A 13,763-nucleotide genomic window follows, 5' to 3' on the forward strand; every position below is an offset into this window, starting at 1 on the left:
CGTACTGGGCCCACAGCTGCCTGACCGACACCTCAGTGGCACCGTGACCCGCCTGATGGGCACTCCAGTGACACCACAGCCTGTGAAATGCACACCCTGCGGGCACCATGAGCTGCCTGGCAGACACCCCGATGGCACCACAGCGGCCTGACGGACACCTCGCCGCCACCACAGCGGTCTGACGGACATCTTCCTGCCACCACAGCGGTCTGACGGACACCTCGCCGCCACCATAGCGGGCCTGACAGACAAGTCCCCGCTGCCACCACAGCCGGCCTGACGGACAGACCGGGCTCCTCCCGCGGGCAGCGAGCGCCGGGGGAAGCCGCAGCAGCGGATCAGGCTCCCTGTGAGCTGCGGGACCGGCAGAGCTCGGCTCTCGCCCTGCGCTTGCTGTGCTTCCCTCGCCGCCTCCCCGCGGCAGGACGGGCAGCGCCAGCCCCGCCCCGCCGGCTGCAGGCAGGGCCGGCGGAAGCGAACCGCCTTCCGCTTCCCCTGTGCCCGGGAAGGGGCGGGCACGGCCGCGGCCATGCAGGTCTCCAGCCTCAACGAGGTGAAGATCTACAGCCTGAGCGCCGGCAGGAGCCTCCCGGAGGTGAGGGCAACGTGGCCGGGCCGGGCCGGGCCGGGCCGGGCCGGGCCGGGCCCGGCCCGCAGCGGGAGCTCGACGCGCCCGTGCCGGCGCTGGGACCCTGCCCGGGCCCCGCCGCCCCCGGCCATGTGCGCCGAGCTGGGGAGCGCTACCCAAACACAGCCACACGTGCTCGCTTAACTAAAAGTGCGCTGTGAATGCGTGAATCTCTGATTGTAGGGGTGTTGTATTGTTCCACAGAGTCTTAAGCAGCACGACTTTGTGAGTTTTCTTGATGTGGAATCGTTAAACTTACCCGTGGAAATTGTAAAATAGCCAAGAAAAAAAAGAATGAGCCCCTAAATGTCTTACACTTCAAATGCTTAGATAAAATTTAAATTGTTCTCAGGTTCCTGAATGAATAATGAGCTCAAGACTGATGTTTGTGTTTGCTTGCAGTGGCTTTCGGACAGGAAGAAAAGAGCTTTACAGAAGAAGGATGTGGGTGAGTGTTCCCCTCGCAGGCTCCTCGGCAATGCTCGGCTGCTGCACATGCACAGCAGGTCCAGAGGAGATGCTTTACTGAGACAAGGAAGTTATCCATAGCTCATACTCTAAAAATGACAAAATTAAAGCTACCAATAGTTACTTCACCTTCTTATATAGCTTTATGTGGTCAGAATATTTCCAGTGGTATTTTAAATTTCAGACATTAAATATGTGGGTTGTGAATCGTACAGAAACATGATGGATGAATTCCACGTATAGCCTGTGATAAGTCAGAGTATAAAGTCCTCTGTGATACTATGCTAATTTTAGAGAGCAAATATAATAATTTTAGCCTAACTTGTCATACAAAATAAAAATTACTGTATAGAATCATGGGATGTGTTGTATAAGAAACTTAACTGAGAGAAAAATGCATAGAATTAACTGGGGATAGAATACATTATACAAGCTATTGTGTAAAATGTGTGATGAATATTTGCCACTACATTATATAATAATCTGTTGCCTCAGAAATGTAATTTATTTGGCACAGAGCTACCCTGCTTCTCAGGGTTAACAGACTGTTAATCTGCTTAAAATTTGTTAGTTAAAATATCTTAAAGGGTAAAATATATTTAAAAGATACTCCCTATATTTAATCAGGTCAACATGCTTCCTTAAGAAACCATTGTAGTTTTTTCAACTAATACAACTGTGCTAAATTTACAATTTTTTTCTTTATAGATGTCCGTAGAAGAATCGAACTTATTCAAGACTTTGAAATGCCCACAGTTAGCACAAAGATTAAGGTATCAAGAGATGGACAATATATTATGGCAGTTGGTGAGTTAACAAAGTGTCTCTCTGTAGCAGAGGCCAAAAGTCTTAGAAAATCTTGAGTGCAGAATGACTTAATATTTCAGGTAGAATTGGTAAGAGTTCGTTTTGAAATGTAGCACTGAGCATAGTGTTGGAAATTTACGTTGTGGTAGAATGATTGTCTTCCTAGTGGTGCTGTGGGACATTTCTGTTTAGAATACAGAATTCTTGGAAACAGAATGATTTGAGTTGGAGGGGACCTTTGAAAGTCATCTAGTCCAACTCCTCTGCCACCGAGGTTTATAACACAAATATAAAACCAGTCTGTTTATAATATAAATAAAAACTAAGTTCCAAATTGTTTTTATTGTATGTATGTAAATTTGCTCAATATCATTGTTTGCGTATTGGTTTATAGGATGGAGGATAATGCTGCATTTTGTACCTGTCAAAGCAGGATCCAAACATGAATACTTTAGTATGCGTTAATAGCATAAGGAGCCTTGGTCTTTCAGACTTACTGGAAGGTGTCATTAAATTCTGTATGCTGTGTCTGGTGCTCCATAGAAACAGGTGCTTTCAAGCACCAAAGACAAAAATCAGGCCATAAGGTTGTGTTAGTAAGAGGCATATTTTCTAGTCACAGAGGCTTTGGGAGATCAGAATACTTACAGTAGAAACACAGTAAAACCTGTATATGTAAGATACTATATTTTTAAAAAATGGTTTAATGCTATTTTTTGCTTTTTTTTAATTAAACATCAAATTATTTCTTCAGGAACTTACAAGCCAAGGGTCCGCTGTTTTGATACCTATCAGTTATCCCAGAAATTTGAAAGATGCTTAGATTCTGAAGGTTAGTATAAACTATAGCTGTTAATACAAGATGTCTTTCATATATAATTCAGGTTGCACTTGTACAAATTTCACTTCCTGTACTGAGGGGACATAGTGTGCTTTGGGAGAACACAGGAGTCTAGGGTAAAATATCAGCTAGTCTTTATCCCTATATTTTTCCCTTGTCGGCCCACTTCAAAGTTCTTTCCCCTCTTGTAGGAGTGTGAGGAATGTAAGATTTACCCTAAGCTAGTAAGCCCTGGGCTTGGAGGGTGAATGTGGCTGAAGTCTGTGTTGTATTTGGAGAATATGACATGGGTACAGTGGCTGTGTGCTGACCACATCTCCTTTCTTTCCCCTTCCGTGAAGCAGTAAGGTAGGAGAATGCACTGTGGTTGCTCTGTTCTCTCTCTGGAGCCCAAGTTCAGTAGATGAATTACAGGATAAAGGGAATTCCCTGAGAGGGAATTTTGTTTGTTGGTGTGTTTGGTTTGGGGTTTTTTTGTTTTTCTTGGAAACAGCATACACAGGGATAGCTGGTAGCATGGCCAAGCCCCTAATTACACCTTGTTTCCTACTAGCTTGAAGGGAGAACAACTGTGGTGAAGAAAGCAAGGAGCCATCTAGACAGTGGGAAAGGGGGAATCAGCTGGCAGTCACACATGTGGAGGAGTTGCCATGACTGAGTTTTTTTAGGGTGCCTGAGTTTGGGGAATGATGGGTGTTTTTTGGTTGTTTTGGTTTTGTTTTTGTTTTTCGCCTTGTTGTTGTTGTTTGTGTGTTTTGGGTTTTTTAAAATATTTTTAGAGGACTGGTGACTGAAAACTGGGATAGAGGCGTGACCAAAACAATGATGGGATGAGCATATTCGTTACAGAAGAATTGAACTGTTCTAACTGATGTGTGAAAGTGCTGTGAGAAATGTATGTTGAGAACTGCTGAGTTAGCTCAGGAAAAAGGTAGTAGAGCATGGGGATGAATTGTTGCCCTCTGCCTCAGGACTACAAGGAGTCATGTAGGGTGAAGGATCAGTGCTACAACACAGTAACAGGGGCAGGGTTTCAGAGAGACTGGGGAAGAGAAGATATGGCAAGAGTGAGACCCACTTGAAAAGAATAGGAGTCATTGTAATAGTAAATGCTTGCTGGTAATTAGAGCTTAAAGTACATTTTTTTGAACTGGCATCTTAATAGACTGCAGAAGTATGTTTAATTTGAAGTATAGCACAGAGTCACTTCAGGTAACTTTAAACGAGTTATCTCATTTAAATGGAACCCATTTAACTGAAGCAGCTGCTCTCTAATGTTCCCAACCCAGCTCAATTAAAACTAGGCCAAGTTCAATATGTTACAGTATTCAGCATGGATAGTAGCTTTCACATTTGTGGTTCTTTTGAGTCTTAGAACTCTTTTTGTGGAAGTGCTGACCCCTTAGCAGGACTGCATGTGCACGGTCATGCATACATGTCCAAATTCATGTAGTTTTTAATTACCTTTGATGGATTACCAAAGCTCCATGGACCACACACTCACCAAAACCCATTTGATTAGACCTTCCCAGTGCCAATAAAATACATGGTTGAGCATTGTGTTGAGGAACGTGTCAGTTACACAAGAATGATAAAAAGATTACATGATGTTTCATATGTTTCTAAACCTTTAGAAAACTACTTACTGTTCTGCAAATGGAGGTATATAATTAAAGATTTTATCACAATGCCTGCCTTATGCATTGACACCTGTGGGGAATACTTACATGACTAAAGATTAGTGTGAGTGTAAATGTTTCCAGGATTTATGCCAATGTTTGCAAATAAGTTTGCTTATTTAGTTGACTTAAAATTCTCTTGCTCTCTCCTCTAGTGGTTACATTTGAGATTTTATCAGATGATTACTCAAAGGTATGTCTAATGTTCTCAATATATAAATGAAAAAAGTTTTATGTATATTAAAATGCATTTTCATATATAGTAAAGGCAGTCAATCAACACAACTTCTGGAACAGAAAAGGTTTTTGAAAAAAAGCAAACTGGATAACAATTTTTGTACCTTCAAAATGTTGTTTGTTTTCTTTGTCTCTTTGTATTATAATTTGCTTTACCACTTTTGAAGTCTTTTTCTGTAGTGTAGGAAAACTTCAAATAATTATGTACCCTGCAAAGAAAATAATATGAAAAATGGAATTAGCTGTTCTTTCAGTCACAATCCTGTATGATAAGTGGTACATAGATACACCATTTTTGAGATGTGGGATAGCTGTAGGTAAGTTAATAACCTGATTTGTCAGTGTTGTTGTAGACATGATGATTATGAACATATGAATGTGGCAAAAATTGTGGACAGAAGTAATGGTTTTTTTAAAGTTTCATTTATTTTTTAAGGAAGTGCTGGGACCTGAAGGAATCACCTGAGTTCTTAGGACCATCAGCCCTTTTTCAGGCTCAATACAGTTAAAAACAAAATTTAAGCATATGTAATTTCATTAGAACAAGACTATTTTTTTTATTTAAGTTTTTATTTTACTACTCTTTCTCTGTAAAGAGTCCTTACCATTTCAGGTACAGGTTTGTTTTAGTTACTACTCTGTTTGATCAGAGACATAATCATCTAGCCTTCTAGCTTTTCAAAACTTTTTGTGTGAGATTTGCAAGGAAGTGTGTGAATTCAAGTAGCTGAAGGTGATGACTGACACAGTACAGTAGCCTCCCACCTGTCAGTTGTATCCACTGAGAATGAAAGAGGACCCAAATATATTCAAGTCCAATATTCTAGAAATTTTTCTTAAAATAGAAAATTATTTGAGGTAAGACAGTTAATAGCAGAATATTTGGATGCTTTTGTCAGCTGTCAAAAACTTCTTGGTATCTTTGGAGGTGGAGTGGGTGAGAAGAAAATTTACTGTTCTCATTGAAAGTAAACTGCATCTTCTGTCTTGCTTGTAACAGGTTTTTGATGTCTTACTGGTAGTGAACTAAGAGAATGTAATACTGATACTTTTAAATTAAATTGGATTTAATTTTGTGTTCTTAGTAGTCGATGAAGCTTCTGTACTGCATGAAAGTGCAGACATTTCTTCTCCAATGACAATAGATAAAAGATTTGACCTGGGCATTGTTACAAACATAAGTAAAGAACTTTGCTTGTTTTAAGCCTTCATTTAAAAGCATAAAGGCAGTAGGCACACAAAGGAAGGGTTGGGATGTACATGAATAACACCATTGTTTAACATCAGATGTGTAACTGTATCTTTAATACTGTATGAAATCATAGTTACACTTCTGAAAGATGATACTCTGCTTAGTCTTGGGCCAAGATGAGTGAGTCCATGCATAAAAGTTGAAACACTATGGTTTCTGATATCAGAAAAAGCACACAGGTAAGGAGGGACTTAATGATAAACAGGCATGAAGTGCTAGCCCAGGTCAGTACTTTCCCCATGTCTTTTAAGGGAGGAGTATACAGATATGTAAGTAAAGATGACAGATTCAGTGTAACTTTTGTACCTCACCCTTCCTGAACTTCTCTTCCTTATTTGCATAGCTAACAATGTAGTTCAGCAGTACAAAATTCTAAATCTTCATTGTCTGCTGTTTTTAGAGATGCATGTACTACACATCCTAAACTAAACTAGCACTTTTCGAATCGAAGGTAAAATGGGATAGGGCTCAGAGTCCAAAGTTAACCTGTGGTTATCTGTATCATTCATGGCATGAGTTTGGGACAGGCCAGCTCTGCCTCTGTAGCAGTTCCTGGGCATGGTTTGAGGTACAGCGTGAGTGTAACAGGTGGTGTGGGTAATACTGTCTCTGGAGTGGGAAGGATTCCTCCATATGGATATGTACCATGTTAACTTGTCATCAGGACTATGCTGGCAGGTTCTGGCCTATTTCATTTACTAGTATAGATTGAACCCTCTGGTGATGCCTCCCTGTGGAGTTTTTCCAGGACTCAGATGTTTTGTCCAAGTTACAGAAAGAAACAATATTTTTCCTCAGCAAACAACAAAAATGCAGAAATGTCATTGGTGTAATTTATTTGAACATTGCCATGCATCAGGTTGCGTAGTTCATGTGCTTTAGTACCTGTGAACATACTGATGTCTATGTAGCATCATACCTAGAAGAAATTAATAACTGTAGTTTCTTGAAAGAAATACAGATGTTAGTTCTGGTGCAGCAAAACACTGAGGTAACTACTGCTCCTGATTGCAGAGTCATTTTCAAGGTGTCACATATACTCATGTGAATGTGCATATAATGTATATAAACAAAACTCTTTGCTGTGACTATTGAGAATGATGAAGCGGTAGTTGATTCTATAATTTTAATAGAAATTGTTTAAATAAGTTGTGGTGAGCCCATGTGAGCTTGAAAAGAAATCACTGGCATTTGTGCTGTAAGGCAGGTTGGGGAGCATGTTGTCATTTCTGTATGTTTGAGTGATTTCTCTTTTATTTTCAGATTGTCTTCTTGCAGTGTGGCAGGTTTGTGGAGTTTCATTCACAACATGGCCATTACTACAGGACAAGAATACCAAAATTTGGTAGAGATTTCTCTTATCACTATCCATCATGTGACCTGTATTTTGTAGGAGCAAGGTATTAAGTGGGTTATTTTGTTTCACTTTTGTTGTCAATGTTTTCCAGGAATAAAATGAACATTAAAATAGTAGAAAAGGTAAAAAAATGGAAGAAGTGGCAGTTCCTTCCAGATTAATAATGGAGACTGTGAAGAGTGGAAAATATTTGTTTCCTGTGCTGTTTTAAGGCTTTTTTCCCTTTGATTCTAACACCAGGTACATCATGTATTTGCAAATTTGTATTAGAAATTGCAAGTTATTGTTCTGTTCTGAAAAATGTTTAGCATCTAAGTAAGGCAAATGACATAACTTTTTTCTATCCTGGTTGATATTTCATTGCTGTGAAGTGTTAGTTAAATCACACAACTGAGCATGTGAAAAGACATAGTAAAAGTAAGCGAGGTCTTTAGTGTTTCAAACAAAATAAGTAGAAATTCAAGACGTAGCTTAAATCATAGAAAATGAAAAGATCTTGAGAAATGAGTTAATGTATATTTTTTCTGGAAAATTAGTAATTAGTAGGATATTGAAGTAGTGGTGAACTTGCACATTTTTGTCTGTATTTTTAACACTGAAATATAGGTCTATCTTGTAGATTGTGAATTCTGAAAATTGTATATTTGGCAAAATTAGGCTGTGAATAAGAGTCTTTACAATGCTTCTGAACTTACAGCAGTGTTTTATAGTATTTGTGAGAGATAAGAGTAACTTTGGGTTTTTATTTTGTAGTTCTGAAGTATACAGGCTTAATCTGGAGCAAGGAAGATTTCTGAACTCGCTGCAAACCGAAGCTTCGTAAGTTATCTGTAATGCATGACGTCTGTCTGACTTCTTTCCACCAGGTGGAAGCAAACTACTAGCATGTTCACCATCAGTACTCACTGAGTACTGCCCCAATGCATTGCAGAGTGGAAAAGGAGCATATGCTGAATCTGACTCTCATTTCATTTTATGTTCTGTAATTTTTGTGTTCTAGTTTTTATGCTTGAGTTTTCTTTTGTGCATATTTTAAAATTGCTTAATATGGTCTTAAAATAGGTATTATATAACTTGATCTTAAGAACATTTCATTAAAACTTTGCCATTATTGCTCAATTTAGCCATCATATAGAGATCTACCCACAGGGGATGTACTTTCCCAGACATGTCTTGTCCTTTTGCTCTTAAAGTAGCCTAAAGAGAATTTTTATTTCTCCAGCATGTGTCTGATTCTTTTAAAGACAGTATGAGAGCAGGAACTGAGCTTATTTCATGTGGGGAGAGGTAGATGAGAAGAACAGACTTCATTAGATAAAGTGGCTAGTTGGTGGGCAGCAGCTGGTGTTCAGTGGGTAGGATAGCTGTATTTGGGAAGGTACAATAAGAAACTGAGCAACAGAATAAAAAAGGGGGGAAATTCTGGAGAGGAAGAGATCCGGGTGCAGTGTAAAATCTGGATTAGAGAGTTGAGGACTGAAGTTGTGAGAAGATTTTGAGGTGGGGGAGTTGCGTGACTTACAGAATTAGAGGTGGACAGCTTTGAATGGAAGAAGTTGGAAAGTGCTGGGATAAGTGGTGTAGAGAGAAACATTTGCACTTTGGAAGAATTGTTGTTGAAATACAGGGCTCTTGGGTACCCTGTTGAGAAACAGGATACTTGGGTGAGAGAAAGGAGAACAGTCCATTCACCAGACAGAATATGCTGGAGATGTAGGTTTCAGAACATAAGTAATCAGACAGATCTTTTGACATAATCAGAGAATCATTTATGTTGGAAAAGACCTCTAAGATCATTGAGTCCAACCATTAACCCAACACTACCAAGTCCACCACTAAACCGTGTCCCCAAATGCCACATTGTAATGATTTGACCCATGGCTTCCTCAGTAACTATTGTATCTATTCCACTTGTGTTTTCCACATAGCAGGGGAGGAGTGGTTTTTTTGGTTTTGTTGTTCCTGCATCTACTCATCTTTTAAATCTCTCCGGGCATGGTGACTTAACTACTTCCCAGGGCAGCCAGTTCCAATGCTTGTCAACCCCTTCTGAGAAGAAATTTTTCCTGATTTCCAATTTGAACCTCCCCTGGCACAATTTGAGGCCATTTCATCTCGTTTGTTGAGTTAAGAATGTAGTGGAGTAGAACAATATGGCAAGGCTTGGGTAGTAGGTGCTGGGTATGGGTAGAGAAATGTAGAATCATTCAGGCTGGAGAAAACCTCAGAGCCCAGCCCCCTGCTCAGGACATGGGCACACAGAATTCAGATGAATTTTCCAAAGGGTGTCTTGAAAACTTAAAAGATGGGAATTTCTCAGTCTCTATGGTCAACCCATTCCAATGCTTAAATTATTCTTACTACTTAAAAATATTATCCCTACATCACTTTAAGTATGGGAAGCTGCTATTATGTGGCCTCCTACCAACTTTTGCTTTTCCAGGCTGAGCAGTAGTGTACATGATTACAGAAACCTTTTTAGTTGTTCGTGTGTTGAGTTACTCTGCAGCCATTAAACTTGCTCCTTTTTCTGTTTTAGAGAGAGTAACGTCTGTGACATAAATCCTGTACACTTCTTGTTTGCTATGGGGACAGCTGAGGTCAGTGTTTGCATTTCTTTTATGAAAAGGCCAGTAGTGTTTGTTTCATTTTTATATCAGTTTGCACGGGGATAAGAAGAAATCATAAACCTAATTTGTTAATTTGATCTCATTTGCTATGTTAGATATAGATATGTTAAGATGACTTTTTGAAGCATAGTGCAGATAAAATGTCTGAGTTATTTGGTTGCCAAGGTGCTTGAGACTTTGCAGATGGGAGAGAAAATAATGTTATCTTGATTTGCAGTACAGCCATCTGTAGAAATTAGCTAGCATGTGTACCCTATTAATCCTAGGAAAATTAGAGTTAATTATTTTGATTGAGATCACATTTTAAAAAATACGAATGAAATGCGTGCAGCTTGTATGTCATTTATTAGAACAACTCGTGTCAACTTAGGAAATTTTAATTATTCTTATATTAAATGATTCTTAATTGTATTTAAATGTTTTTTAGAAGACCAGGCATCTGTTGCATGAGCTTGAACTATATTTTCTGAACTGTTTAGGGTAAAGTGGAATGCTGGGATCCTAGAACTAGAAATCGAGTCGGGCTGTTGGACTGTGCTTTAAGCAGTGTGACAGCAGACACAGAGTGAGTAAAGGTTACCTTTTCTAAGTGTCTTCTTTTGGTTTTTTTTCAGAACTTTTGCTTTTAGAAACAAATTCCACTTGGCATTAAAATGACCTACCGATGGTCTTCTCTCCTCATTGCTAGTGTGAAGAAAGTGTTTTCTTAGTCATAAAGGAGTTCTTTTAGTCATTGATCTGGGTAGTGGTGGCTATTTTTCAAAACAAACACAAATTTTAAGTGTAAACAGTGCAGCTTTTTGAAGTAGTATTTTTGAGTGATACATGTAAGTTATTTTAAAATTATTATCTTAGCTATTTTTAACATGAAAAAGATTGTTTGGAGCCATTACTGCAGAATGCCTAACTATAAGCATTGTGCTTTGCAGGATAGATGGTTTGCCATCCATTTCAGCACTGCAGTTTGATGGAGCTTTGAATATGGCTGTTGGAACCTCTACTGGACAGGTAGATTTAACTTCATCTACCACAGTTCTTAGGAGATCCTGGCCTTGCATTTCCCCATCCAGGTCTATCATACATTGAGTGCAGTTATTGTAATGTGTGTATCTATTGCTGTAAGTATTTATAAGACCTTAAATTACATATATAGAGTAGCAATAGTCATATTTAAACTGCAATTTAATTGTTTCAAGTGGTCTCTCTTCAGAATACTGTAGGGACCACTTAAAATCTTCATAACCTACTTACTGTATAACTTCAAATTTGCAGTTTTCTTATGATTTGAGTCAAGTATGTGGGGAAGTTGTTGCTATTTGAGACTGTTAGTACCACCTCAATGCAATTTATGTGCATCCCTTGTCTTGAAGGTGGCTAAAGAAGCAGAAGTGATTGTCTTTTAACTGTTATTTTAACTGTCTTATCTTGATAGAAAGAATTATTTAAATTCATTTATTCATTGTTGCCATCATATTTGTAAAGTGAACTGTGGGGATTGTGTCCTGCCTTCGTCAGTATTTTCATGCCTTTAGTAAATTAGCTTGTTCAGGAGCAAATACATGTGTAAGAATTGTGTTTACAGTGTTCCTATACATGTCAGACAAGTTTTGTTGGAAATTGTATTTTTGATTAAATCAACTGGTAATATTATTTTTCCCCAAAATTATTGGTATTCACACTTCCTATGTGAAACATTTAAGGTCTTTCTCAAGTTCCATTGGAAACTTTGAAGGTAAAAACATAGGTTTCTGTAAGACAGGGCCTTTACTCTCTGCTTTCCTTAACATAAAAAATTACATTCAGAATTTAAAAGTACTTCTTTTATGTAAATCCTGTCCATGTATTTAAGTAACCAAATTTCAAGTTTCATTAAGTATTTAGTGAAGATCTGCTGGATGTGACTTCCTTGTGATCTTACAATATTATAAATTTAATCTGTCTCTTATTCCTCAAGGTTTTATTGTATGATCTTCGGTCTAGTAATCCATTAATAGTCAAAGATCACCACTATGGCCTGCCTATTAAATCCATTCAGTTTCATCGTCAGTTGGATTTAATTATCTCTGCGGATTCTCGAATCATAAAAATGTGGAACAAAGATACAGTAAGTGGTTTTAGGTTGCCGCACTCAGATTTTTACTCTTTATCTGAGGGGGGTTTTTTGTTGTTTTGGGGTTTTTTTGTACAGCTTGAATAATAAAGCTGAAACTCAGTGTAGGAAGTTGAGATTTTAATGTGTCCTAATTTACATACCATTGTGTCCTGTCTGACTAAATCAACATCTGGGAAGTCATTCAACAACCTGTCAGGTATAGAGTCTTAGGGATTTTTAGCTGTTTGTACATGTCTGGCCAAGAGGCTTTCAGTAGAAGGATTTAAACATAAAAAATAGTATCATAGCCATTGCCTTGGTTTGTATATTTTTTGCAATGTGCTTGAATAAATCCAGTTACCATTTTTCATCAGAAGAAACACATTCATTCCGATTCCCTGCTAAGAAAAGGGTTAATTTCAAAGGTAGATCAGTTAGTTCAGGTGACGCTTATTTTCCCAGAAACATAATTGCATACTGAAGCAGATACTATGCCTAGATCCAAATAACAGTGTCTTATGCTGTACTAGTGGCTTATGTTGCAATAGACGACATCTTCATCCCTGCCTTTTGCACCTCTTCAGTGAAATTGAAATCTCTAGTTTTCGTAACACTTTCTTTGATTATATTGTGCTGTTCTTATCATTCGGTCAATGGAGCTTGCACAGAATATGTTACCCTGTAGGTTCATAGTAGTATTGTTGCAACTTGGGTCAGGTCGGTTTGAGGGCCTATTTGTAGTCTCTGTATTCCTTCTAAAAGACATGCTTCATCTATGCTTGTCTAACTTCACAGTGAAACATACCAAGAGCAGTTGTAGTGGAGGCAATTTTTCTGATTCTTTAAGGCAGTATTGTTGTGTTGCTTCATGAACTTTCAACAGCCTTTTATATTTTCTGTGATCACAAGCAGTTTTTTGTAAGCTCCTCTGCAGTTTTTATTGTTTGAAAGACCAAGTAAATTATTGGTTATTATTTAAAACATCTGCAGTGGCCTCTCTCCATTTTTCCTAGGTATATATATTTCCTTCACTGAGAATGAAACACTGTAGGGTTTGTCAGGTGGCCTCTGGTGGGGAAAGGGAGGGTTTCTTACTGCTGGAAGGCAAAGATAGCTTTGGACTCTTTCCTAGAATATGTTCCAGCTGGCTCCACCTCTCCCAGATGCTGGTTCCTGACTATCTCTGGCTGGGAACCAACTGCAGAGGCAGACTTTGGGGTGGAGAGCATATGGCTTTGATACCAGAATAGCCCCATGCTGAGACGTGCCTTGGGGTGGGGAGCAGGAGGCTTTTGTCTGCTGAGGCCGGGGTGGAGGAGGACTCTTCTTAATCATCAGGGAGAGACCAGAGGTGGGTGGGGTAACAGCATGTAACTGGAAGGGAAAGGATGGGCCCAGAAAGGTAGGTGGGATTGCTGCAGGGAAGGAAAAAAGAGGAACAAGATCAAAATTTGCTCTGTTCCTGTCCCTCATTTAGAACCATGTAGGCATGTACTCTCATGCTTCAGATTATGTGGCCCAGTTCTTAGAGACTCTTCCTTTACTGGCTGTCTTGTGTGTTGGCTTATAAGAGCACCTGTATTTTGTCTGGATTTTTCAGACTCTGTTCCAATTCTTATTTTGAGAATGCTGTTTCCTGCTTTTACCTCTTTTTTAAATAACTTTATAGCTTCAATTCTGATCTAAGCTAGATATCACTGCATGCTTTACTACTTTTATATTAAGACATCTTTAATACTGAGTTTTTAAATTATAAATAAAGTGCTGTGTTA

At 38.9% G+C, this 13,763-nt stretch overlaps 1 protein-coding gene across 1 annotated transcript in view; it reads left to right on the forward strand.

The window, feature by feature from the left end:
- Positions 1-507: 507 nt before the first annotated feature.
- Positions 508-13,763, forward strand: part of NOL10 (nucleolar protein 10) — a 52,074-nt gene continuing 38,818 nt past the window's right edge. Inside the window, exons 1-11 of the mRNA XM_071548344.1 lie at positions 508-595; positions 1,031-1,076; positions 1,805-1,903; positions 2,658-2,735; positions 4,579-4,616; positions 7,176-7,312; positions 8,023-8,088; positions 9,809-9,869; positions 10,379-10,464; positions 10,829-10,907; positions 11,854-12,003. Of these exons, the coding sequence (XP_071404445.1) occupies positions 530-595; positions 1,031-1,076; positions 1,805-1,903; positions 2,658-2,735; positions 4,579-4,616; positions 7,176-7,312; positions 8,023-8,088; positions 9,809-9,869; positions 10,379-10,464; positions 10,829-10,907; positions 11,854-12,003 (906 nt within the window). The 5' untranslated portion in view covers positions 508-529. The remainder of the gene's footprint in view (positions 596-1,030; positions 1,077-1,804; positions 1,904-2,657; positions 2,736-4,578; positions 4,617-7,175; positions 7,313-8,022; positions 8,089-9,808; positions 9,870-10,378; positions 10,465-10,828; positions 10,908-11,853; positions 12,004-13,763) is intronic.

This window comes from Pithys albifrons, chromosome 2, assembly GCF_047495875.1.
Source record: "Pithys albifrons albifrons isolate INPA30051 chromosome 2, PitAlb_v1, whole genome shotgun sequence".
Lineage (NCBI taxonomy): Eukaryota > Metazoa > Chordata > Aves > Passeriformes > Thamnophilidae > Pithys > Pithys albifrons.